This window comes from Oncorhynchus gorbuscha, linkage group LG12, assembly GCF_021184085.1.
Source record: "Oncorhynchus gorbuscha isolate QuinsamMale2020 ecotype Even-year linkage group LG12, OgorEven_v1.0, whole genome shotgun sequence".
NCBI classification, from domain to species: Eukaryota; Metazoa; Chordata; class Actinopteri; order Salmoniformes; family Salmonidae; genus Oncorhynchus; species Oncorhynchus gorbuscha.
In genome coordinates this window covers 73,378,403-73,405,546 of record NC_060184.1, presented here as the reverse complement: position 1 = coordinate 73,405,546, position 27,144 = coordinate 73,378,403, and the positions used below count along the sequence as shown (strand labels likewise).

General features: G+C 44.2%; 1 protein-coding gene across 1 annotated transcript in view; it reads right to left on the bottom strand.

Moving 5' to 3' along the window:
- The window catches only part of LOC123990421 (laminin subunit alpha-1-like), a 91,934-nt gene that overhangs the window by 30,186 nt on the left and 34,604 nt on the right, over positions 1–27,144 (bottom strand). The window contains exons 10-33 of the mRNA XM_046290969.1: positions 26,352–26,509; positions 25,994–26,134; positions 25,598–25,762; positions 22,286–22,387; positions 20,227–20,553; positions 19,494–19,604; positions 17,099–17,226; positions 16,622–16,708; positions 14,831–15,042; positions 13,525–13,631; positions 12,226–12,406; positions 11,576–11,712; positions 11,170–11,403; positions 10,871–11,014; positions 8,649–8,828; positions 6,714–6,899; positions 6,391–6,518; positions 5,930–6,050; positions 3,705–3,961; positions 3,287–3,376; positions 2,916–3,109; positions 1,160–1,302; positions 793–1,003; positions 481–637 (exon numbers count right to left, since the gene is read on the bottom strand). Of these exons, the coding sequence (XP_046146925.1) occupies positions 481–637; positions 793–1,003; positions 1,160–1,302; positions 2,916–3,109; positions 3,287–3,376; positions 3,705–3,961; positions 5,930–6,050; positions 6,391–6,518; positions 6,714–6,899; positions 8,649–8,828; positions 10,871–11,014; positions 11,170–11,403; positions 11,576–11,712; positions 12,226–12,406; positions 13,525–13,631; positions 14,831–15,042; positions 16,622–16,708; positions 17,099–17,226; positions 19,494–19,604; positions 20,227–20,553; positions 22,286–22,387; positions 25,598–25,762; positions 25,994–26,134; positions 26,352–26,509 (3,901 nt within the window). The remainder of the gene's footprint in view (positions 1–480; positions 638–792; positions 1,004–1,159; positions 1,303–2,915; positions 3,110–3,286; positions 3,377–3,704; positions 3,962–5,929; positions 6,051–6,390; positions 6,519–6,713; positions 6,900–8,648; positions 8,829–10,870; positions 11,015–11,169; positions 11,404–11,575; positions 11,713–12,225; positions 12,407–13,524; positions 13,632–14,830; positions 15,043–16,621; positions 16,709–17,098; positions 17,227–19,493; positions 19,605–20,226; positions 20,554–22,285; positions 22,388–25,597; positions 25,763–25,993; positions 26,135–26,351; positions 26,510–27,144) is intronic.

The following is a 27,144-nucleotide window of genomic DNA, read 5'->3' as shown; positions in this document are numbered from 1 at the left end:
ACAGTCACTTCAACTATAATACACACAGGAGGGTTAGAATACAATACACTACAGTCACGTCAACTATAATACACACAGGAGGGTTAGAATACAGTACACTACAGTCACGTCAACTATAATACACACAGGAGGGTTAGAATACAGTACACTACAGTCACGTCAACTATAATACACACAGGAGGGTTAGAATACACTACACTACAGTCACTTCAACTATAATACACACATAACAGGAGAGTTAGTCAGCAATACACATCCATGTACTATAGTCTAATACAACTTGACTACACCAATAGAGCCCAGAGCAGTGTTCCAGTACACTCAATCACTGTAGTATAACAAGGAACAGTGTTACTTAGACCCTACAGAGCTTTTCTAGTTAAGTGGTATTAACAGTTGACCTCTGAGTGCAGAGAGCTGGTGGTTGTATGGGACTGAATCCAGAAAGGGTAGACTACTTAAAATATACGGCTAACCAACCAGAGTTCTGTAGAGACGCTGGCGTTGGTCTGGGCTAAGTCGACCACTCTGATTGTTTCCAACATGGCCGCCACCTGCTTCATTAGCCGTCTGCTCTTAGCCTCGTTCATCTCCACGTTGTCTGTCCTGTTCAGATGGCCAGCTTGCTCCGCCAGGGCTGAGCCAATCACAGAGAGGGAAGGGCTTACAGGTTAACAGCTTTTGTAAACATAAATGAAAACAATAGGCAGCATCAACAAGGAAACAAGGATCATTTTTGACCCCATTAGCAATGGAACCCTTTTCAAATAGCATGATGTCCTGTGGCAGCACCTTGTATAGCAGTCTGAATGGTGTTGATGTACTCCAGAAGCTCGGCCCCCTGGGTAACGCTGTTCTCTGTGGACCGGGCCACTTCCTCTCCATCAGCAGACACACCCATAGCCTTCTGTAGCAGTCCGTCTATGTCCTGGGTGAGGTTTGTCATGTCCTCCTCATCCCTGGTCAGGTGATAGTCTGGGCTCCTATACGAAGACATCAGAGTCTAGGAGAGAAATGACGACATAAGTGTTTTACAACAGTCTTTCTCTCACTGAATGTGTACTGAGTACTTCTTAACTTAAGACAAGGCAGGAGACGGGATCCAAAAGATGATTTCAAAACCTACTGGACAGAGAGGTATAATATGACCCTCTTTTACCTTGACCTCTTGCGTGTCGTTCTCCAAGTTGACCAGTGTGCTGTAGGGTGACAGGATGACCCCGGTCAGGTTGACAGACAGGAAGGAGCACTCTACTGCATCCAGGTCATCCAGGAGCACCCTGCTACACTCATCATCACACACTGAGGGGAGGGGGGAGAGCAAGACATTCTAAAGTTGCATTTACTGTGGGTGTGTGTGTGTGTGTGTGTGTGTGTGTGTGTGTGTGTGTGTGTGTGTGTGTGTGTGTGTGTGTGTGTGTGTGTGTGTGTGTGTGTGTGTGTGTGTGTGTGTGTGTGTGTGTGTGTGTGTGTGTGTGTGTGTGTGTGTGTGTGTGCGTGTCTGTGTGCGTGTGTGTGCGTGTGTGTGTGTGTGTGTGTGTACAGTGCATTAAACAAGTATTCAGACCCCTTGACATCCTGACATGTTCCACATTTTGCTATGTTACAGCCTTATTCTAAAATGGATGAAACTGTTTTTTCCCCCACTTCATCAATCTACACAGAAAACCCCGTAATGACAAAGCAAAAACATGTTTTTAGATTTGTTTTCAAATATATTCAAAAATAAATATCACATTTACATCAGTATTCAGACCCTTTACTCTGTACTTTGTTGAAGCCGCTTTGGCAGTGATTACAGCCTTGAGTCTTCTTGGGTATGAAGCTACAAGCTTGGCACACCTGTATTTGGGGAGTTTCTCCCATTCTTCTCTGCAGATTGTCTCAAGCTCTGTCAGGTTGGATGGGGAGTGTTGCTGCACAGCTATTTTGAGGTCTCTCTAGAGATGTTTGATCGGGTTCAAGTCCGGGCTCTGGCTAGGCCACTCATAGACAGGCCACTCGAAGCCACTCCTGCGTTGAATGGTCGTTGTCCTGATGGAACATGAACATTCACCCCAGTCTGAGGTTTTCATCAAGGATCTTGCTGTACCTTGCTCCGTTCAGCTTTCCCTCGATACTGACTAGTCTCCCAGTCCCTGCCGCTGAAAACCAAGCCATTAGCATGATGCTGCCACCACCATGCTTCATCATGGGGATGGTGCCAGGTTTTCTCCAGACGTAACGCTTGGCATTCAGGCCAAAGAGTTCAATCTTGTTTTCATCAGACCAGAGAATCTTGTTTCTCATGGTCGGAGAGTCCTTCAGGTGCCTTTTGGCACTCCAAGTGGGCTGTCATGTGCCTTTTACTGAGGAGCGGCTTCTGTCTGGCCACTACCATAAAGGCCTGATTGGTGGAGTGCTGCATAGAAGGCTGTCCTTCTGGAAGGTTCTCCCATCTCCACAGAGGAACTCTGGAACTCTGTCAGAGTAACCATCAGGTTTTTAGTCACCTCCCTGACCATGGACCTTCTTCCCCGATTGCTCAGTTTGGCCGTGCGGCCAGCTCTCGGAAGAGTCTTGGTGGTTCCAAATTATTCCATTTAAGAATAATGGAGGCCAGTCTGCTCTTGGGGACCTTCAAGGCTGCAGAAATGTTTTGGTACCCTTCCCCAGATCTGTGCCTTGACACAATCCTGTCTTGGAGCTCTACGGACAGTTTCTATTTTTTATACATTTCTAAAAAACTGTTTTTGCTTAGACATTATGGGGTATTGTGTGTAGATTGATGAGGAAATACATTTATTTAATCCATTTTAGAATATGGCTGTAAGGTAAGAAATGTGGAAAAAGGGGAAGGGTCTGTATATCTTCCGAATGCACTGTCTGTCCTTGTAATGGTAAGCCCTGCACAAATCAAAGAGTAGGATACTCACAGACACACTGGTCCCCGTCCAGGACGTGTCTCGCCTCGCACTGGTCACACAGGCGTCCCCTGACCCCGGCTTTACATTCACACTGGCCCGTCAGAGAGTCACACGCTGGATGGAGAGAACCTGCAGTACTACACTGACACGCCTCACACCTCCCTCCTGGACCAGACGGGTTCCCATAGTAACCCACTGAACACCTGAGAGAGGGGGAGAGAGAGAGAGAGAGAGAGAGAGAGAGAGAGAGAGAGAGAGAGAGAGAGAGAAAGAAATAAACACATAGAGAGAGAATAAAATGGTTGTCTTAAGAGTTGTATTGATGGTATGTAATGACACACTTGACATCCAACAGGCGACACTGTAGTACTTTCTCTTACCTCTCACAGTAGCGCCCCTCATAGCCGGGCTTGCAGGCGTTGCAGCGGAAGTCTCCCACCACTCCCTCTAGAGCACAGGTAGGACTGAAGCTGACACACAACAATACACCCACTATGTCAGACAGTGTTATGCAGACTACAATATCTCCTCACTGCCCCCTGCTGGCTAAGACCTCTATTATCAGAGGACACTCACTGAATCCTGCTTGAACTCCACTGTAGACCAAATTAGCTTCAGCATTCTAAGGAAAACACATTTACTTATGAGATTTAATATGTGCTCTTTACAATAGTGTGTAATCAATATGTGTGTATCAATCTCTTTAAAATACACTCTATGTGTGGAATGAGACAGTTAAACTCAAGAACACCTCACTTGTCAGAACAGGTGTGGCTGAGAGGAGAGTGAGACAGGTACCTGTTCTCTTTGAGGGGGCAGGCACACAGCGAGCAGTCCCTGACGGAGCCTTTCACGTCTCCATAGTACCCCGAGGAACACACGCTACAGTGCTCCCCTGCTGTGTTGTGTTGGCAGCCCAGACATTCTCCCGTGTCCAGGTCACAGGCCTGGCTGTGGTTGTTACAACGGCAGGGCACACACGGCTGGATCAGGGGTCTCTTCCCCCGCTTGTTCAGCTCAGTCACGGGTTGGCGGTAGTAGCCCGGGGCACACTCCTACACACAACACAAGTTAGCAGCAATGGACAACACCACAATACAGAACATACACTACATGGCCAAAAGTACGTGGATACCTGCTTGTCGAACATCTCATTCCAAAATCATGGGCATTAATAGGGAGTTGGTTCTCCCTTTGCTGCTCTAACAGCCTCCACTCTTCTGGGAAGGTTTTCCACTAGATGTTGGAACATTGCTGCGTGGACTTGTTTCCATTCAGCCACAAGAGCATTAGTGAGGTAGGCCTGGCTAGCATTTCAATTCATCCCAAAGGTGTTCGATAGGGTTGAGGTCAGGACCTCGCTTTGTGCATGGGGTATTGTCATGTTGAAACTGTTGCCACAAAGTTGGAAAAACATAATAGTGTAGATTGTCATTGTATGCTGTAGCATTAAGATTTCCCTTCACTGGAACTAAGGGGCCTAACCCGAACCATTAAAAACAGCCCCAGACCATTATACCTCCTCCACCAAACTTTACAGTTGGCACATCCGCCAAACCCAGATTCGTCCGTCGGACTGCCAGATGGTGAAGCGTGATTCATCACTCCAGAGAACATGTTTCCACTGCTCCAGAGTTCAATGGCGGCAAGCTTTTCACCACTCCAGCCAACACTTGGCATTGCGCATGGTGATCCTAGGCTTGTGTGTGGCTGCTCAGCCATGGAAACCCGTTTCATGAAGCTCCCCCCAAAAAAGTGATTGTGCTGATGTTGCTTCCAGAGGCAATGTGGAACTCATTAGTGATTGTTGCAACCAAGGGTGCTGAAGCTACGCGCTTCAGCACTCGGCAGTCCCGTTCTGTGAGCTTGTGAGACCGTTGTTGCTCCTAGACGTTTCCACTTCACAATAACAGCACTTCCAGTTGACCGAGGCAGCTCTAGCGGGGCATAAATTTGACAAACTGAAAGTCACCAAGTAAGGCCATTCTACTGCCAACTCTACAGCCGAATCCACTGTATATATTTTATTTTATCTTTATTTAACCAGCTAGGCCCCCTGCGACCTGGAAATAGTGTATATGGAAATTACATGCTATCGCTACAATGGAAGAAAGACTGGTGTTGAGGGAAGAAAGACTGGTGTTGAGGGAAGAAAGACTGGTGTTGAGGGCAGAAAGACTGGTGTTGAGGGCAGAAAGACTGGTGTTGAGGGAAGAAAGACTGGTGTTGAGGGAAGAAAGACTGGTGTTGAGGGAAGAAAGACTGGTGTTGATGGCGGAAAGACTGGTGTTGAGGGCAGAAAGACTGGTGTTGAGGGCAGAAAGACTGGTGTTGAGGGCAGAAAGACTGGTGTTGAGGGAAGAAAGACTGGTGTTGAGGGAAGAAAGACTGGTGTTGAGGGCAGAAAGACTGGTGTTGAGGGCAGAAAGACTGGTGTTGAGGGCAGAAAGACTGGTGTTGAGGGAAGAAAGACTGGTGTTGAGGGAAGAAAGACTGGTGTTGAGGGCAGAAAGATTGGTGTTGAGGGCAGAAAGATTGGTGTTGAGGGCAGAAAGACTGGTGTTGAGGGCAGAAAGACTGGTGTTGAGGGAAGAAAGACTGGTGTTGAGGGAAGAAAGACTGGTGTTGAGGGCAGAAAGACTGGTGTTGAGGGCAGAAAGACTGGTGTTGAGGGCAGAAAGACTGGTGTTGAGGGAAGAAAGACTGGTGTTGAGGGCAGAAAGACTGGTGTTGAGGGCAGAAAGACTGGTGTTGAGGGCAGAAAGACTGGTGTTGAGGGAAGAAAGACTGGTGTTGAGGGCAGAAAGACTGGTGTTGAGGGAAGAAAGATTGGTGTTGAGGGCAGAAAGACTGGTGTTGAGGGCAGAAAGACTGGTGTTGAGGGAAGAAAGACTGGTGTTGAGGGAAGAAAGACTGGTGTTGAGGGAAGAAATTGTGGATAAGAAGATAAGATGTCTGTCAAATCACAGACGATTGTACAACCCCAAGAGAGATGTGAAAAAACTGTCTCAAAGCAGTCTGACCTGGCAGGACAGTCCGGCGTAGCCAGCTGGACATTCACAGATCTCGATCAGACTCGCCAACTCCATATCCTCCAACCCTTGTTCCGCCTCTAGGGCCGTATCCATAGTGATATTGGATATTCTAACGAAAGACAAATACAATATTGATATGATAGTCATGTTATAGTGCTGACACAAAAATAGTATGTATGTGTGTGTGTGAGTGTGTGTGCGTATGAATGTGTGTGTGTATGAATGTGTGTGTGTGTGTATGTGTGTCAAATCGAAATCAAATCAAATTTATTTGTCACATACACATAGTTAGCAGATGTTAATGCGAGTGTAGCGAACTGCTTGTGTGTGTGTGTGTGTGTGTGTGTGTGTGTGTGTGTGTGTGTGTGTGTGTGTGCGTGCGTGCGTGCGTGCGTGTGTGAATGCGTGTGTGTGTGTGTGAATGCGCGTGTGTGTGTGTGTGTTCTAACCTGCTCTGCTGCAGCCCTGTACCATACGATGCCTTGATGGTGATGTACTCAATGTGGCTCAGGACTGCCATGAAGTCAGAGTGACTCACAGCTTTCTCTGACACAGAGTTGAAATACTTCCACTTGTGCTGCTCAAGAGAAATCAAAGCATTATATTAGTTATATTATTATATGTAATTTTTTATAATTATATGAAATTATTAGTAGGATTTGTAGGCTTTAGCTCAGCCGAATAAAACATTATTTTAGCATGTAGGCCCTGTGGGTTCGAACTCCAGATAGTCAGACTACTCCAGCTTTAGGTCTTCTGGTCTCCTTTTTACCTCAGTCAGTGGGACGTCCTGCCTAGTTGTTACCCCGCTGTCAGGGGCAGGCATGTCTATGTAGATGACCTGCTTCCCCAGATGACCCCCCCTCATCAGGACCTGAGGCTCGTAGTTGGCCAGGCCGGCCCCGTCCATAGCATAGAACGCCACCACGTAGGATAGCTTCCCTCCATACGACAACAACTAGGAAGAGAAAGGATGCATATATTATAGATATTATATGTACCAAATGGAAAGGGTTTCTACTTGTGTGACTATTCCATTGGTTCTATTGCACCAGGCAAGCTCAGTCAACTGCAGCTATTTAAAAGAAAACAAATACTATTGGAATCCAGGTCTGACTCTTGGTAAATATGAACAAAACTGGCTGTAAACAAAATGTCTTTATTGTTTATCTTCTTGGTCTTTCATTCAAAATATTCACAAAAATCTAACCTTCAATTAAAGTAAAATAATTGAAAATTATGAGCATAAAACAAATATTTTTCTCAAATATATGTGTGCCACAATTGGTACCCCTTCAAACAATACATTGTGCAACCTCCCTTTGCCAAGATAATAGCTCTGAGTCTTCTCCTATAATGCATAATGAGGTTGGAGAACACATGGCAGCAAGGGATCTGAGACCAGTCCTCCATACAGAATCTCTCCAGATCCTTCAGATCCCCAGGTCCACACTTGTGGACTCTCCTCTTCAGCTCATCCCACAGGTTTTCTATGGGGTTTCGGTCAGGGGACTGGGAAGGCCATGGAAAAACCTTGATTCTGTGGTCAGTGAACCATTTTTGTGTTGATTTTGAGGTGTGCTTTGGATCATTGTCCTGCTGGAAGATCCAACCACAGCCCAGTTTAATCTTCCTAGCAGAGGCAGTCTAGTTTTGATTTAATATCTGCTGGTACTTGATAAGAGTCCATGATAACATGTATCCTAACATGTTGTCCAGGCCCGTATGAAGAAAAACAGCCCCACAACATCAAAGATCCACCACCATACTTCACAGTGGGGATGAGGTACTTTTCTGCATATCTATATTTTCTGTCTACGCCAAACCCACCTCCAAAAAGCTCTATTTTGGTCTCATCTCACCATAGAACCTGGTCCCATTGAAAGCTCCAGCAACGTTTGGCAAACTGTAGGCGCTTGAGTTTGATGACAGCGAAGGCTTTTTTTATGGCAACCCTCCCAAACAACTTGTGGTTACGTAGGTGATGTCTGATCTTAGTTTGGAGACTTTCTGACCCCAAAACCCAACTAACGTCTGCAATTCGCCAGCTGTGATCCTTGGATAGGTTTTGTCCATTGGAACCATCCTCCTCACTGTGCGTGGGATAAATATAGACACACGTTCTCTTCCAGGCCCATTGTTAACATCTCCAGTTGCTTTAAAACTTCATTATTGCCCTGATAGTGGAAATGGGCATTTTCAACAATTGAGCTATTTTCTTATAGGCATTTCCTGAGTTGTGCAGCTCAACAACCTTTTGTCTCACATCATTACTGTATTCTCAGGTCTTTCCCATAGTGATGGATGATTATGGGAACTTGGTCTGTGTGTCACCTCATATTTATACCCCAGTGAAACAGGAAACTTACCACTTAAGTGTTCCTAATCACTCAGGTGAACTTAAAAACATAACATATGAATGGGAAGATACTTCAGGTAGGTTTTACTCCTGAGAATTTCTAGCTGTGCCAATAATTGTGGCACACATGTTTCGGAGAAAAATATTTATTTCACTTTTTCCCCCCAATCATTTTACTTAAATGAAACCTTCGATATTTGTGAATATTTTGAATGAAAGAGCAACAGGATAAACAGAAAATACATTTTCTTCACAGCACATTTTGCTTATATTTATCAAGGGTGCCAATATTAGTGGAGGGCACTGTAGTCACTTCATGAGGTAACAGTGATGTGAGGTGTAGTGCACCTTGTTTCCCTGGTAGTGTTTAGGCAGCCTCCAGTAGTAGGGTCCAGCCAGGCTGGGGGTCTCTATGTCCCTAGTGTCTAGCAGCATGTCTGGGTTCTGGTAGTAGACCCCCACTACACTGCCCTGGAGGTCACTCTGACTGACCACACGCAGCAGCTCTGGGTCAGAACCCAATGTGATCTGTATGCAGATAGATACACACAAACACATGAGTATGTGCATAGACAAACACACACACACACACACACACACACACACACACACACACACACACACACACACACACACACACACACACACACACACACACACACACACACACACACACACACACACACACACACACACACACACACACACACACACACACACACACACACACACAGATGCAGACATATTTGCTTCTCCTACTGTCCTCCATCAGGTGATGAGGTCTACAGCACAGGAGGTTGATGGAATGGTATCAAATACATCAAACATGGTTTCTATGTGTTCAATGCCATTACATTCGCTCCGTTCCATCCATTGTTATGAGCCAACCTCCCCTCAGCAGCCTCCACTGATTTACAGCCAGCTCAGCTGAGCCATCTCTTATCACTAATTATGACCAGGAAATAGATTACCCGGCTAGCTAACTGTGGTCTTCCAGATTCTTCTGTCTGAGGGGGCCGGGGGGGTGCTACACAGGGCACGTGTGTCCTTGAGCCGGGCTGCGAGCAGCGGGCACCGTATGTGGCATCACTAAGCGGTCGCCGCCACAACAGATGGGCATCCTATTGGGTATCTTTGTAGGCATTTCATTTCTACTCTATTGTGTCCAATTAAAATGAAGCTAATTAGGAGCATTGAGCGAGTCATGAGGATACAGATATTGTTCTTCATCCAGACAGATGAGATAGTATACAGCTGGAGAATTATCATTTTGATTTATTTAACTAGGCAAGTCAGTTAAGAACAAATTCTTATTTACAATGACGGCCTAGGAACAGTGGGTTAACTGGTCTAGGAACAGTGGGTTAACTGGTCTAGGAACAGTGGGTTAACTGGTCTAGGAACAGTGGGTTAACTGGTCTAGGAACAGTGGGTTAACTGGTCTAGGAACAGTGGGTTAACTGGTCTAGGAACAGTGGGTTAACTGCCTTGTTCAGGGGCAGAACGACAGATTGTTACCTTGTCAGCTCAGGGATTTGTTCTAGCAACCTTTCGGTTACTGGCACCAACACTAATCACTAGGCTACCTGCCGCCCCTGAGCCAAATCATCGTCCGGTTACACCTGACCAAATAGCTTTGAACTCAGAAATAGATTATATGTTCCTGGTAATAACGCATTTTCAGGAAAAACTCCAGGATCTAAGCACGATCCACTGTTAGATTTGATATGCAGGTTGTTTCTTGGCTAACAAGGTTATAAACAAGACAGAGAAAATTATTCAGAGATAAACCAGACAAATAGAAGCCAAGTTATTATACAGTATTGTTGTATAAAGAATATAAGAGTATCACTAAACATAGGTATTGCAATCCCAGACAGGGACTAGAAAGAATAAAACGTATTTTGTTTCAAAAAATGTGCCATCATTTCATATAGACGTGGCGGACTGAAGCCCCCTCAACACCTTCAGACAATGTCAGACAGTTTCTCAATCCTGTTAGCATAGCCACCCATCTGAAGAGGAAGCAGATGGGCCGGACTAAAACAGGAAACCAGGGTAATATTCAGTAGCAGGCACACGTTTTAAGACGTTTCGACAATGGAAAATAAAAATCCAGAGGGTTGAACGTCATAAAACATTCAGGTGGAAAATGCATTGTGCCAAACAGACATATTCATCTGTCAGGGCAAACAGTGTAGAGTGATCGCTCCCCACTGGGCAAAAAACTGGTTGAATCAACATTGTTCCTGCATTATTTCAACCCAAAAAGTCGATGTGATGCCGTTGAATCAACATGGAAAACTGATTAGATTTGCAAAAAGTCATCAACGTAAGGCCATGTCCTATTTTTCACCCAAATCTTAACCTAAATTCAATGACATGGTTACGTTTTTGTTGATTTCACGTTGAATTCACATTAGTTGAAAACTCAACCAAACTAGACGTTGAACTGACGTTTGTGCCCAGTGGGTCTATTCAGCACATTTCTATCGTCAGTGTTCTGAATGTTTCAACTCACTGAACAGACCCCGGGATGATGAGGGTTTGGATAAATGGATTGTACTCACTGGCACCCGGACCATCCCACCCAGCTCCTCACAGTCTGAGGAGACCCCGAAACAGAAGCAGGGGCTGCAGCCGGCCGGGTTAGAAACAGATAGGCCCAAGGTTCCCTTCTTACACTCATCACAGCCACCTCCACCCACATTGTCCTGGAAACCAGAGACCAATGAATTAAAATAGACAACATACTTAGTACGGACCCAATAAAACACAACACTATCATAGGCCATAACTGATATGATATTCCATCATATGAACGATTACTGTTTGTTCACTCAACTCATTTCACCAACAGTTGAAGTACCTTGCACACACAGTTCCCTGGGGCCTCACAGCTGCACACGCCCAGTTCCTCATCACAGAACTCCTCTCTGGTGCCATTGATGTTGCAGTTGCACACCGTGCATTCTGGGTAGCCCCTGTAGCCCATGGCACAGCGGTCACAGTTCTGCCCAGCGAAATCAGAGCGGCACTGGCACTGCCCGTTGGTGTTGCCACACTCTGTGGCATAGCTGCCCATCTCACTGCAGTTACATGACTAGGAACAAAGGGGCAAAGATGAGCTTTAATAAACACCTTTTATGTTATATGAATTAGCTTGTTACAGTTATAACTTATGAAGCATCTATGTAGGCATTAAAAAGGTATATGTAGGGCTATGCAGGCCTTATAAATGCTTCTACATTTCCAGTTGGAGAGGTAGGTTTTACCTTACATCCTGTCACAGTGTCGTGACCCCAGTGATCTTCCTCACACAGATCACACTTCTCTCCTCTGGTGTGGGGAGGACAGATACACTCGCCTGTCGTCACGTTACAGTTGCCATGGGTGTGGGCACACTCACACTCTGATGGGGCGGGTAGAGAGAGAGAGATGGAGAGAGAGATTGAGAGGGGGAACGAAAGAAAAGAGAGAGATGGAGAGAGAGAGATGGTAAAAGAGAGAGAAAGAGGGAGATGAGAGAGAGAGAGAGAGAGAGAGAGAGAGAGAGAGAGAGAGAGAGAGAGAGAGAGAGAGAGAGAGGGAGGGTGGGTGGGAGAGAGAGAAAGAGAGGGTGGAGATGAAGGAGACAGAGAAAGAGAGAGATGGAGATGAAGAGACCGAAAGAGAGAGATGGAGATGAAGAGACAGAGAAAGAGAGATGGAGATGAAGAGACCGAGAAAGAGAGATGGAGATGAAGAGACCGAGAAAGAGATGGAGATGAAGAGAGAGAGAAAGAGAGAGAGAAGAGAGAGAGAAAGATGGAGAGAGAGAGAGAGGATTGGTGGGTGGGTGGAGAGAGCATTATGGTCAGTTCAGATCAGAATGAAACTCCGATGTACATGTCTGGTAAAGTTTGGGTAATGTTTGTGGCCTTACGTGTACAGCCGCTGCCCTGGTAGTTAAAGTAACTGTGATGACAGCGGTCACACTTGTCCCCTGCCACCCCTGGGATGCATTGGCACCTCCCATCTTCCTCACAGGCCACGGACACAGATCCTGACTGGATACAGTCACATTCTCTGCACCCCTGTCCACTGAGAAGAGCGTGGAAGCCCACCTGGAAATCACAGACGAAAACACCAATTCTTAGTAAATTTCATCAACTAAGCAGCATAATTCTGAGAACACTCTTGATATTTCATTCAAATTTTATTAAGCTGTAAAACATCAATACTAGTATATCCAGACATAAAATGTGCAAATTACTGTGAGTCTGTTTCCTTGATAGAGAGCATGTAGCCGGAGGCCAAGCGACGATAGAAGCAACACTTCTACATGTCCAATGACATATCGTCACTATCAATCAGGGGCTCTCACTGTCACCAAACATGAACAGGCAGGAAGTACTTCCTATCTCCTGTTACATTACTCATCTGTCTCCATCAGTCCTCTCTGTCAAAACGGTCAACTCTCAGTCCAAGTTGGACCCAATGGAGAACCCAGAACCAGACAGCCAGGCCTTGGGTCAGAATTGATCACAGCCAGAGCATCTAATTCTGGGATTGGAGAGAAACTGCCAACCCTCTTCCATCTCCATTTATCAATATCTATAGCCCCAATTGGAATGCAAAATTAATTCAACTTATTGAGAGAGAGAGAGATGGAAGTCCAAGATTTCTCTACTGTTTTCTAAAGATAAGCATCTCTAGGTGTTTTAAATCCATGTGTTTTGGTTACATTTGAACAGCCCCTGCCCAGCCAAAGAGCTCCCCTCCCCCACCTCGAGCAAATAAGCCCTGCTACTGCCCTAAAAACAATCTGCAAAATATGTCTCTGTCCCCCCCCCTCTCTCTCTAACAGGGAGGCGATAGATAAGCTGACCCTGTTACTGAATATATCCAAAACATTGGACTGCCTTCCGGCCAGCTGGGCTCTGTTGGAAGGCGGGTGTGGGCTGAAGGACACAGGAAGGAGATAAGCGGGAGACCTTGGACACCCACTGATAACTAAGCGTTCCAATGGACTGAGCTGGGTAAGGGTTAGTAACTTAGTATCTGCTTCCAAATTCCAAATACTCATTCCATGTAGAGGTGTGGAAGTGGAGAGTTGGGAGGAATTGCAGGGAAAATAGACGAGGAGGGAAGAAGGGACTGGCCACGTGAGTCGACCATATAGCCAGAAAAACTCTTGGCCCTTTGGTGCGTGAGAACAGAGAATGCTATACAATCTACATACCTGACACCGGTCACACTTCTCTCCCACCACGTTGGGTTTGCAGGTACACTGTCCAGTGAGCAGGTCACACACTCCCGAGTACGACCCTTTGTCATGGCAACCACAAGCTAAACTCAGTGGAGAAACAGGTCGTAAAACAGAGTCGTAACATACATGTTAATAACACCAGGACTCATGCTCTTTGTGTTGAAAAGAATACCGGTGAGGTGAGAGTTCACACAGTTCTCAAAGATCCATCATGATGATAGAATACTGTTTGTTTTTCATGTAGTATAAACAATATGCAGACATTTTAGCAAGTTTAGTGAAATGAGTCTGAACGGGTGAAGGTATGGAAGCCTTGCAGTATTGCAATGTTCCCCTAGATGTCACGCTATCCATTATAAAGAGCTATACTACAGTTGTCTTTCATGAGAATGAAACACACGCATCTGAAGTAAAATTGCACATACATCATAATATTTTGGACCATGTTTGATGGCCAAATAAGTTCCATTCTAGGTGATGACTGAATCAATCCACATAACTCCCTGTAAATACAACATTCCTATTGTCATAACATAAATGTATTGTCAATGTTGTGGAACGCAGACATTGTCACAAAACCAGGTCTGGGAAGGAGAAGCCTGCAGTATTACCATACCCAAAGGCTAAGGGGATTATACAGCTTCATGTGATGGTTATAAGACTTCATAAGCTGTTCATAAGCTGCCCTGAGAGGCCAGGCCTCATGCCATATCATATTCAAACAGGGATTTAGCCTGAGCTTTGACATCACAATGCCTGGGTTAACATGTCTGGCTCTGTATTCACAATGCGTCTCAGAAAGGGAGTGCTGATCTAGGATCAGTCTTACCTTTTAGATCATAATGAATGAGATTACATGGATAAGGTGGGACCTGATCCCAGATCAGCACTGCTACCCTGAGATGAATATGGTTCCTGACCCATAACAGACATAACAGGGGGAAGCAGATGTTGGTCAAAGTTGAGATTTCATCTGTGGTAGGTTGGCCACGTCCTTCACTCAACATTCCTCTGACTTGCTAACTGCTACTCAGAAACGTGCAAAAGTGTCTATTTCCTGTCTATTCTCACTGTGTCATTCTGTGATGTAGTTCAGTACATATCATAGACTACAGTTAGATAGATGCTGGTATCTCTGTTAACTAGTATGTTCAGTACATGGTGGCAAGAGATGTTGGTTGTTGTGTAAATATAACTTTGTGGGGATCTGTGGAAGAATCCACCAAATGGACAATAATCATCCTCCTCCTCATCACCACCACCACCATGGCTCTCGTACCCTGGCAGTTCTTGGCGGTGATGGCGTCACCGTAGTAGCCGTCCTCACACCTCTCACACTGGTCTCCGCTGGTGTGGCTGTGACACTTCAGACACACACCGCTGCTGATGTCACAGTGGCCCGGCTGCCAGGGGTCCACGTTACCGTTACACTCACACAGCACGCACTCCTGGCCTGCCACCGTCGGGTCGCCATGGTAACCGTTAGCACACCTGGAGATGTTAAAAGTTAGAAGATGAACAAATAATACAATAAACTATTAGTTAAATGGTTGAGACTAGTATTAATGTATTGTACTTGAGTTCCACGTATCATTTTCCCCATGTAAACTGTTATTAAGTACAGTACCAGTCAAAAGTTTGGACACATCTACTTACTTATTTTTTTACTATTTTCTACATTGCAAAATAATCGTGAATACATCAAAACTATGAAATAACACATGGAATCATGTTGTAAACAAAAAAGTGTTAAACAAATCAAAATATATTTCATATTTGAGATTCTTCAAAGTAGCCACACTTTGCCTTGATGACAGCTTTGCACACTCTTGGCATTCTCTCAACCAGCTTCAGTTGGAATGCCTTTCCAAAAGTCTTGAAGGAATTCCCACATATGCTGAGCACTTGTTGGCTGCTTTTCCTTCACTCTGTGGTCCAGTCTATCGGTAAATAGCCCACCCATTTTTACCTACCTCATCCCCATACTGTTTTTATTTATTTACTTTTCTGCTCTTTTGCACACCAATATCTCTACCTGTACATGACCATCTGATCATTTATCACTCCAGTGTTAATCTGCAAAATTCTAATTATTCGCCTACCTCCTCATGCCTTTTGCACACAATGTATATAGACTCCCTTTTTTTCTACTGTGTTATTGACTTGTTAATTGTTTACTCCATGTGTAACTCTGTGTTGTCTGTTCACACTGCTATGCTTTATCTTGGCCAGGTCGCAGTTGCAAATGAGAACCTGTTCTCAACTAGCCTACCTGGTTAAATAAAGGTGAAATAAAAAATAAAATAAAAAACTGATCCCAAACTATCTCAAATGGTTTTTAATGCCTTTAAGGGGGTGGAAGGGCTCCATGGCTGGGTAGTGAGCACCCCCCACCCAGGCCAAGTCAATAGGGGGTGCCCCTGGTCATATTGGGTTGAGGTCGGGTGATTTCTTGGCCAAAGCAAGTCTCTTCTTATTATTGGTGTCCTTTAGTAGTGGTTTCTTTGCAGAAATTCGACCCTGAAGGCCTGATTCACGCAGTCTCCTCTGAACAGTTGATGTTGAGATGTGTCTGTTACTTGAACTCTGTGAAGTATTTATTTGAGCACTGACTTGAACCCGATCTAACATCTCTGGAGAGACCTGAAAATAGCTGTGCAGCGACATTCCCCTTCCAACCTGACAGAGATTGAGAGGATCTGCAGAGAAGAATGGGAGAAACTCTCCAAATACAGGTGTGCCAAGCTTGTAGCGTCATACCCAAGAAGACTCAAGGCTGTAATCGCTGCCAAAGGGGCTTCAACAAAGTACTGAGTACAGGGTCTGAATACGGATGTAAATGTGATATTTCCGGGATTTTGTCTTATACATTTGTAAAAATGTCTAAAAACCTGTTTTTGCTTTGTTAATATGGGGTATTGTGTGTAGATTGATGAAGAAAATATGGAAAAGTCAAGGGGTCTGAATACTTTCCGAATACACCCTATAACTGTTTGTATAGTACAGGTTAAAGAAGTGAAGACAAGGTCAAACTGAGAATGTACGGTTTAATAACCTTTAGTCAACATACCTCTCACACTTAGTCCCAGTGTAACCCTGCTGACACCGGTCACATGTCACCTGCCCAGGGCCCTCCAGGAGACAGGTGGGGCTGAAACTGAAGAAGACAACAGGAGCGTGAGCAGGGAGGACTGTAATGATGACATCACATTATCTGGTAAGAGCTTCTAAAACTTTTAGCATTTCATATTGTCTGAGTGGAGATCTCACCCCCTCCCACCCCTTCTAACATTGAGAAACACCAGCACTAATGTTATGCTTGCTATCAGTTCACACAACAGCTAACCTGAAGCTAACCTGACTTTCATTAAAAAAAGCAATACAGTACCTGGTACAGTTGAAACATTCTGTTATTGACATGAAACCTACAACAACCAATATCAGCCAGACTCTCCACCACCCAGTGTTCACACATATGTGACCCATCTATCGCCATGGAGAGGGATTGTACAATCTGAATGAATGGCATGTTGGCACAGTCACTCACTTGTTCGTTGCCACTGGCAGCGGGCAAGCGCATCTCTGGCAGTCCTCCGGGGTGCCCTCAGATGGGTTCCCATAGTAACCGTGGAGGCATTGGTCACAGTGGGGCCCAGTGGTATTGTGAGTACAGTCCTGGGGAAAGATTTAAGGCGACAGTGCCCGATAAAACATATTTCTGGTCTGACACACATGCCCTTACGCTGTCATAGACACACCATAGCAACCAACTTTCTTGGAATGTCTCAACATGCACTGTTAATGGGATAGTTACCATAGCAGTGGACGTTTTAGAGATGTCTCAACATCCACTGTTAATGGGATAGTTACCATAGCAGTGGACGTTTTAGAGATGTCTCAACATCCACTGTTAATGGGATAGTTACCATAGCAGTGGACGTTTTAGAGATGTCTCAACATCCACTGTTAATGGGATAGTTACCATGGCAGTGGACGTTTTAGAGATGTCTCAACGTGCACTGTTAATGGGATAGTTAACATGGCAGTGGACGTTTTAGAGACGTCTCAACATCCACTGTTAATGGGATAGTTAACATGGCAGTGGACGTTTTAGAGACGTCTCAACATCCACTGTTAATGGGATAGTTAACATGGCAGTGGACGTTTTAGATTATTTCCCACTTTTTAAAAACTGTTTGGATAAACACCCTAGGTAAGTCAAAAATAAAGCTCATAAAAAGTGAACTATCCCTTTAAGTGCACCAAACTGCTAAACCTAACTGCTAAACCAAACAGCTAAACCTGACTGCTAAACCAAACCGCTAAACCTAACCACAAAACCTGACTGCTAAACCTAACTGCTAAACCTAACCACTAAACCTGACTGCTAAACCTAACTGCTAAACCTGACTGCTAAACCTGACTGCTAAACCTAACTGCTAAACCTAACCGCTAAACCTGACTGCTAAACCTAACCGCTAAACCAAACTGCTAAACCTAACCGCTAAACCAAACTGCTAAACCTAACCGCTAAACCAAACCGCTAAACCAAACCGCTAAACCTGACCGCTAAACCTGACTGATAAACAAATCACTAAACCTGACTGATAAACCAAACCGCTAAACCTAACTGTTAAACCGCTAAACCTAACCGCTAAACCTGACTGCTAAACCAAATCACTAAACCTAACTGCTAAACCTGACTGCTAAACCAAATCACTAAACCTAACTGCTAAACCAAACCGCTAAACCTGACTGCAAAAATAAAACTGCTAAACCTGACTGCTAAACAAAACCGCTAAACCTGACTGCAAAAATAAAACCGCTAAACCTGACTGCTAAACAAAACCGCTAAACCTGACCGCAAAACCTGACTGATAAACCAAATTGGTAACCTGACTGCTAAACCAAACCACTAAACCTGACTGCTAAACCAAACCGCTAAACCTGACCGCTAAACCTGACTGATAAACCAAACCGCTAAACCTAACCGCTAAACCTAACCGCTAAACCTAACCACTAAACCTAACCGCTAAACCTAACCACTAAACCTAACCGCTAAACCTAACCACTAAACCTAACCGCTAAACCTAACCACTAAACCTAACCGCTAAACCTAACCACTAAACCTAACCGCTAAACCTAACCGCTAAACCTGACCACTAAACCTAACCGCTAAACCTAACCACTAAACCTAACCGCTAAACCTAACCACTAAACCTAACTGCTAAACCTAACCACATCAATGTGAAGCATTTTCACTACTGCAATTGAATGTAGTAGCTTTAGCATGTCTTTTGATTGACATAGAATATTGACAGAACGGATGCCTGGCAGTAGCCATTGGATAATCACTGCCATTTAAACGCCTAACACAGCATTAACTTGTCATCCAATAAAGCAAAGAATTCAGTTGAAACACAGTCCAAAGTGGCACCCTATTCTCTATAATTTAGTGCACTACATAGGGGATAGGATATGGCTCTAGCCAAAAGTAGTGCACTATATAGTAGTGCACTACCTGACTTGCCTAGTTAAATAAAGGCAAAAAAAAATCTAAAATCAATGAAAAACTAATTTAGCAATAGGATGCCCTTTCAGATGCTGCATAGAAGAGTGATTCATCATATGACTGTCAACAAACACAGCTCAAGCCAGGAAGCTTCCTACTGGGGGTTTGCTCATTGGTGTGCTGTAGCCTCTAACTGCGAAGTGAAGCTCTGACTGGTTCAGAGGTTATCTAGTGCAGATGTTAGGATCAGATAAATAGCTAGATGAGATTACGTCCTTATTTTACACAGATAGTGGTGGCAGAAGTTGAGATCACGCTTCGAGTCAACAAACAAGCCATAGCTGTACACGTATGGGAAATCTATGTGTCATATATCTATGTCTATGCCTCCCGCTGTCTAAACATGACACGCTGCAGATAGAGGACTCACCAGACACACTCTGTTGATGTCACATTCCGTAGCATGGTTGTTACACTCACACTGGAGACAGTTGCCTCCGAACAGGATCCCCCCGAGGCGATAGAACCCAGATGAACAGGTCTACAAACACAGAGAGAACAACAATAACATCATTTAGTGGTCACTTTTACCCAAAGTCACATACAGTAAGCACAGGTACTCAGATTGTGTGGCTCATATGACATGATATAATCCAGACAGAGGAGGCTGGTGGGTGGAACTATAGGAGGGCGGGCTCACTGTATTGGCTGGAATGGAATAATTGGAACAGAGTCAAACCTGGTTTCCATATGTTTGATGTGTTTGATACCGTTTCATTCATTCCATTCCAGCCATTAACAATGAGCCCGTCCTCCTATAGCTCCTCCCACCAGCCTCCTCTGAATCCATACACACAGTACTACAAACACAAAGACAACTATAACATGATCATTTAGCAGTTGTGTTTACCTGAAGTGACACATAGTAAACACGTATTCAAAAATATGTGGGTTATGTGGGAATTGAACCCGCAACATTGTTGCTAACACCATGCTCTTCTTCTACCACCATGCTCTTCTTCTAACTAACCAAGCCAACTGAAAAACCTAATGAGCTTTGCTTTTACAATGGACACAGCTCAAATCATTAACAAACTAGACTAGACTCCCTACAGTTGTAAACAGTATCAATCTGGCCACCGTCACATGACATGGGTTTTTACCTCACAGGATGTGCCAGAGTAGCCCAAGGGACACTCACACTGCTCCACGTCCCGGGCCTGGACTGTGTTAGTAGAATTGATGTCTACCATGTCCAGAGATACAGTGCTCAATCTGAGTTCCCCCTCTGCACTGGCATTGAGGTGACCTCTGATCCTCAGCCCGGCCACGTCGGCCAGTGCAGTCATCAGCTCGTCCCTGTCCACCCTCTGACCTGTGTGCAGGTCTACGAAGCCCTGTGGCAAGAGCTGCACAGAAACACGCTGCTCGTTCAGGGGCGTCAACAAGAGCTGCCTGGGGGGCATCTGATGCAGGGTCCTCCCATTACCCTGGTGACACATCCAAACAAGGTAGTTAGCAACACATTTTGATTGACAATGATGACCTGATGTAGGTTCAGGGGTTGGTGTACTTAACCCTTAAGAATAGTTATACATTTAGGCTGGGATGATTCTGCAATCTATATGACTCCTTCAGGTCCGCAATCATCTATATGACTCCTTCAGGTCTGCAATCATTTATATGACTCCTTCAGGTCTGCAATCATTTATATGACTCCTTCAGGTCTGCAATCATCTATATGACTCCTTCAGGTCTGCAATCATCTATATGACTCCTTCAGGTCTGCAATCATCTATATGACTCCTTCAGGTCCGCAATCATCTATATGACTCCTTCAGGTCCGCAATCATCTATATGACTCCTTCAGGTCTGCAATCATTTATATGACTCCTTCAGGTCTGCAATCATCTATATGACTCCTTCAGGTCTGCAATCATCTATATGACTCCTTCAGGTCTGCAATCATCTATATGACTCCTTCAGGTCTGCAATCACTGAAGGGCTAGGGGCTAGAGGTTTCTTATAAATTACCCACTGGGAAAAAAACTGGTTGAATCAACGTTGTTTCCACGTCACTTCAATAACAAAAATAATGTATGTGATGACACTGAATCAAGATTGGATTTGCAAAAATCCAATCTTGGGAATTTACGTGAATTTAGTATTTTTTTCCACTCAACTTTTAACCTAAATCCAATGTCATGGTGCATTTTTTGGAGGATTTCACGTTGAACCCACGTTAGTTGACAACTCAACCCAATGTAAATCAAAAATAGACGTTGAACTGACGTCTGTGCCCATTGGGAAGGTTTTTAGTTAGTCTTGCTTTCCATTGCACTTCCATACCGCTAACACCATAGCCAGGTTGAAAATGATAAGATCAGATCTCTTTATTGGTCAATTGCCCACAAGGTCCAAACGAAATTTGACTTCCACATTTAACCCAACCCCTCTGACAGACACACATACAGGACAAACACACACATATAGAGGTTTTGGAGAGGTGCGGGGGGCTGCCACACTGGGCGCCCGTGGAGCTGTTGTCGGGGGGGGGGGGGGGGGGGGGGTTAAGTGGCAGGTAATGGCATCTAGGATTTTAAACCAGCAGCCTCTCTAAACGCTATTCTACCTGTAAGCCCAATAGTTAGCCCAATATTTAGTTAGCCCAATATCTATTAGCCCAATATCTGTTAGCCCAATATCTGTTAGCCCAATATCTATTAGCCCAATATTTAGTTAGCCCAATATCGATTAGCCCAATATTTAGTTAGCCCAATATCTATTAGCCCAATATTTAGTTAGCCCAATATCGATTAGCCCAATATTTAGTTAGCGCAATATCTATTAGCCCAATATTTAGTTAGCCCAATATCTATTAGCCCAATATCTATTAGCCCAATATTTACTAAGCCCAATATTTACTAAGCCCAATATCTATTAGCCCAATATTTAGTTAGCCCAATATCTATTAGCCCAATATCTATTAGCCCAATATCTATTAGCCCAATATTTAGTTAGCCCAATATCTATTAGCCCAATATTTAGTTAGCCCAATATCTGTTAGCCCAATATTTAGTTAGCCCAATATCTGTTAGCCCAATATCTGTTAGCCCAATATTTAGTTAGCCCAATATCTGTTAGCCCAATATCTGTTAGCCCAATATTTAGTTAGCCCAATATCTGTTAGCCCAATATTTAGTTAGCCCAATAGTAGCTTACCTCGATGATCAAATCAAACTGTGACGGCAGAGACCTGTCCACGTTGTCCACTGAAACATCATATGCCACACTGTAGCTCAAAAACCCTCCGTACGATGTCAGCTTCACATAGCGATGACAAAAGGGAACAGAGAACATTGGAAAAAGTGTTACACTCAAGAAAACAGTACTTACAGCAAATATGCAATAGTGGAAATTCGTCACACTAAATATTGCCATGAAATCTGTCCCTTCAGGATAAACACTGCCCCTATCTTTATCTCTCCCTCCCACCCAATATTAAGGACATGCCAAAGATAATGACTCATTTTAATGAATGAATTAACTGTAATCACCCGAGGGACTAAGGGGTAGCAAACATATTAGACAGGCTTCTAATGAGTGGAACATCATTAACTCAGGGATGAATAAAGTGCCTGGCCCTGCTTGACTATAATTACAGGGCACCCTGTGTTAACACACAGTGGGAGGATAGAACAGGACGAGTGGAAATATAATCGTTTCAGGGAGAGAGAGAGACAAAAATACAGTAGCAAGAGAAAGAGAGACAGAGAGAGGGGGAGAGTGAGAGACAAAAATACAGTAGCAAGAGAAAGAGAGACAGAGAGAGGGGGGAGAGAGACAAAAATACAGTAGCAAGAGAAAGAGAGACAGAGAGAGGGGGAGAGAGAGACAAAAATACAGTAGCAAGAGAAAGAGAGACAGAGAGAGGGGGGGAGAGAGACAAAAATACAGTAGCAAGAGAAAGAGAGACAGAGAGAGGGGAGAGAGAGAGACAAAAATACAGTAGCAAGAGAAAGAGAGACAGAGAGAGGGGGAGAGAGACAAAAATACAGTAGCAAGAGAAAGAGAGACAGAGAGAGGGGAGAGAGAGAGACAAAAAATACAGTAGCAAGAGAAAGAGAGACAGAGAGAGGGGGAGAGAGAGACAAAAATACAGTAGCAAGAGAAAGAGAGACAGAGAGAGGGGGAGAGAGAGACAAAAATACAGTAGCAAGAGAAAGAGAGACAGAGAGAGGGGGAGAGAGAGACAAAAATACAGTAGCAAGAGAAAGAGAGACAGAGAGAGGGGGAGAGAGAGACAAAAATACAGTAGCAAGAGAAAGAGAGACAGAGAGAGGGGGGGAGAGAGAGACAAAAATACAGTAGCAAGAGAAAGAGAGACAGAGAGAGGGGGGGAGAGAGAGACAAAAATACAGTAGCAAGAGAAAGAGAGACAGAGAGAGGGGGAGAGAGAGACAAAAATACAGTAGCAAGAGAAAGAGAGACAGAGAGAGGGGGAGAGAGAGACAAAAATACAGTAGCAAGAGAAAGAGAGACAGAGAGAGGGGAGAGAGAGACAAAAATACAGTAGCAAGAGAAAGAGAGACAGAGAGAGGGGAGAGAGAGACAAAAATACAGTAGCAAGAGAAAGAGAGACAGAGAGAGGGGGAGAGAGACAAAAATACAGTAGCAAGAGAAAGAGAGACAGAGAGAGGGGGGAGAGAGAGACAAAAATACAGTAGCAAGAGAAAGAGAGACAGAGAGAGGGGAGAGAGAGAGACAAAAATACAGTAGCAAGAGAAAGAGAGACAGAGAGAGGGGGGAGAGAGAGACAAAAATACAGTAGCAAGAGAAAGAGAGACAGAGAGAGGGGGGGGAGAGAGAGACAAAAATACAGTAGCAAGAGAAAGAGAGACAGAGAGAGGGGGGAGAGAGAGAGAGAGACAAAAATACAGTAGCAAGAGAAAGAGAGACAGAGAGAGGGGGAGAGAGAGACAAAAATACAGTAGCAAGAGAAAGAGAGACAGAGAGAGGGGGAGAGAGAGACAAAAATACAGTAGCAAGAGAAAGAGAGACAGAGAGAGGGGGAGAGAGAGACAAAAATACAGTAGCAAGAGAAAGAGAGACAGAGAGAGGGGGGAGAGAGAGACAAAAATACAGTAGCAAGAGAAAGAGAGACAGAGAGAGGGGAGAGAGAGACAAAAATACAGTAGCAAGAGAAAGAGAGACAGAGAGAGGGGGAGAGAGAGACAAAAATACAGTAGCAAGAGAAAGAGAGACAGAGAGAGGGGGGAGAGAGACAAAAATACAGTAGCAAGAGAAAGAGAGACAGAGAGAGGGGGAGAGAGAGAGACAAAAATACAGTAGCAAGAGAAAGAGACAGAGAGAGGGGGGAGAGAGACAAAAATACAGTAGCAAGAGAAAGAGAGACAGAGAGAGGGGGAGAGAGAGACAAAAATACAGTAGCAAGAGAAAGAGAGACAGAGAGAGGGGACAGAGAGAGAGAGACAAAAATACAGTAGCAAGAGAAAGAGAGACAGAGAGAGGGGGAGAGAGAGACAAAAATACAGTAGCAAGAGAAAGAGAGACAGAGAGAGGGGGAGAGAGAGACAAAAATACAGTAGCAAGAGAAAGAGAGACAGAGAGAGGGGGAGAGAGAGACAAAAATACAGTAGCAAGAGAAAGAGAGACAGAGAGAGGGGGAGAGAGAGACAAAAATACAGTAGCAAGAGAAAGAGAGACAGAGAGGGGGGGAGAGAGACAAAAATACAGTAGCAAGAGAAAGAGAGACAGAGAGAGGGGGGAGAGAGAGACAAAAATACAGTAGCAAGAGAAAGAGAGACAGAGAGAGGGGGAGAGAGAGACAAAAATACAGTAGCAAGAGAAAGAGAGACAGAGAGAGGGGGGAGAGAGAGAGACAAGAAAATACAGTAGCAAGAGAAAGAGAGACAGAGAGAGGGGGGGAGAGAGAGACAAAAATACAGTAGCAAGAGAAAGAGAGACAGAGAGAGGGGGGAGAGAGACAAAAATACAGTAGCAAGAGAAAGAGAGACAGAGAGAGGGGGGAGAGAGAGACAAAATACAGTAGCAAGAGAAAGAGAGACAGAGAGAGGGGGGAGAGAGAGACAAAAATACAGTAGCAAGAGAAAGAAGAGAGACAGAGAGAGGGGGGAGAGACAAAAGAGAATAATGAAAGTAGCAAGAGAAAGAGAGACAGAGAGAGGGGGAGAGAGAGAGACAAAAATAGAGTAGCAAGAGAAAGAGAGACAGAGAGAGGGGGGGAGAGAGAGAGAAAAATAGAGAATGAATGAAAGAGAGAAATACAAGAGAGAGACAGAGAGAGAGAGAGAGAGAGAGAGAGAGAGAGAGAGAGAGAGAGAAAAGAAAGAGAGAGAGGTGATTGTAAAATCTATTTGTTTGAAGCTAATACATGCAGGTCATTAGCTATCTGAACAGCAAAATGAGAGAGCTAATGCTAACGACACTGGAGCATTGAGCTGAAAAGGAATAGGGGACTCCATAGGTACAGTATATGCTAACAAAACGTACCCTTTTCCCCAGGAAGGACTCTGGGGCGGCCCATGTAGAAACAAAACGGTACGCTTGGATCATGGTGATGTTTGGGATGATGAGGTTGTTGTCTTCATCTATGAGGGGTGCCGTGTAGACAGAGACGCTTTCAGAGGTAAGGAGCCATCCATTGGAGTGCACTGTCTGTGGGACCAGGAGAATTATTTGTTCTATAAACTCGCCATGACAACATCACAGGCCGATCCAATATACTGGTTATATGTTATTGAGTTCTACAGTATCAAATATTTTAAAGGCTCCCACCAAAACTATGCTGAACTGTTGGAGTTGTTTGCTGCATCGTTTGTATATTCTTGTGTAAAGAAACATTTCACAATGAGGATGTATTTGGATGTGGGTGTGGCTGTATGTTACCTGAGACATAGACCAGGGAGAGCTCTCACACACGTCAGACACGCCGAAGCAGAAACACTCAGTGCAGCCCTCTGGGTCACTGCCCTCCAGGTTGAAGAAACCCTGCTTACACAGGTCACAGTTGGCCCCCATCACGTTCTCCTGCAACAAAGACACAGTGGAGGTTAGGGGGTTTTATAGGAACATTATGGGTAATCATCATGCAAGTGCACCGTTACACCCCCTCCCACACACACACACACGCACACAACCCCACACCTGACCCCTACACACACACACACACACATATACACACATATTCCAAATTAGCCACTTTAACAGCACAGTTAACCCATAGCGCCGTGTTCCCCAGTGTTACCTTGCAGATGCACTCTGTGCAGGGGTCGATGTTGAGGCTGCCCTCCAGACTGCACTCACAGCGTGAACACAGGGGGAAGTCCCTGTAGCCAAAGGCACAGCGGTCACAGCGCTCGCCCGCAAAGCCCTCCATACACAGACACTGGCCTGGGTTCAGACCTACACAGCACAGTCAAGACAGTATAGTTAACAAAGACAATAGCATAGCCTATAGAATAGTATAGCCTATAGAATATTATAGCCTATAGAATAGTAAAGCCTATATAATAGTATAGCCTATAGAATAGTATAGCCTATAGAATAGTAAAGCCTATATAATAGTATAGCCTGTAGAATAGTATAGCCTATAGAATAGTATAGCCTATATAAAAATAGTATAGCCTATAGAATAGTATAGCATATAGAATAGTATAGCCTATAGAATAGTATAGTATATAAAATAGTATAGCCAAAAGAATAGTATAACCTATATAATAGTATAGTATATAAAATAGTATAGCCTAAAGAATAGTATAGCCTATATAATAGTATAGCCTATATAATAGTATAGTATATAAAATAGTATAGCCTATATAATAGTATAGCATATAGAATAGTATAGCCTATAGAATAGTATAGCCTATATAATAGTATAGCCTATATAATAGTATAGTATATCAAATAGTATAGCTAAAATAATAGTATAACCTATATAATAGTATAGTATATAAAATAGTATAGCCTATATAATAGTATAGCCTATATAATAGTATAGTATATAAAAATAGTATAGCCTATAGAATAGTATAGCATAT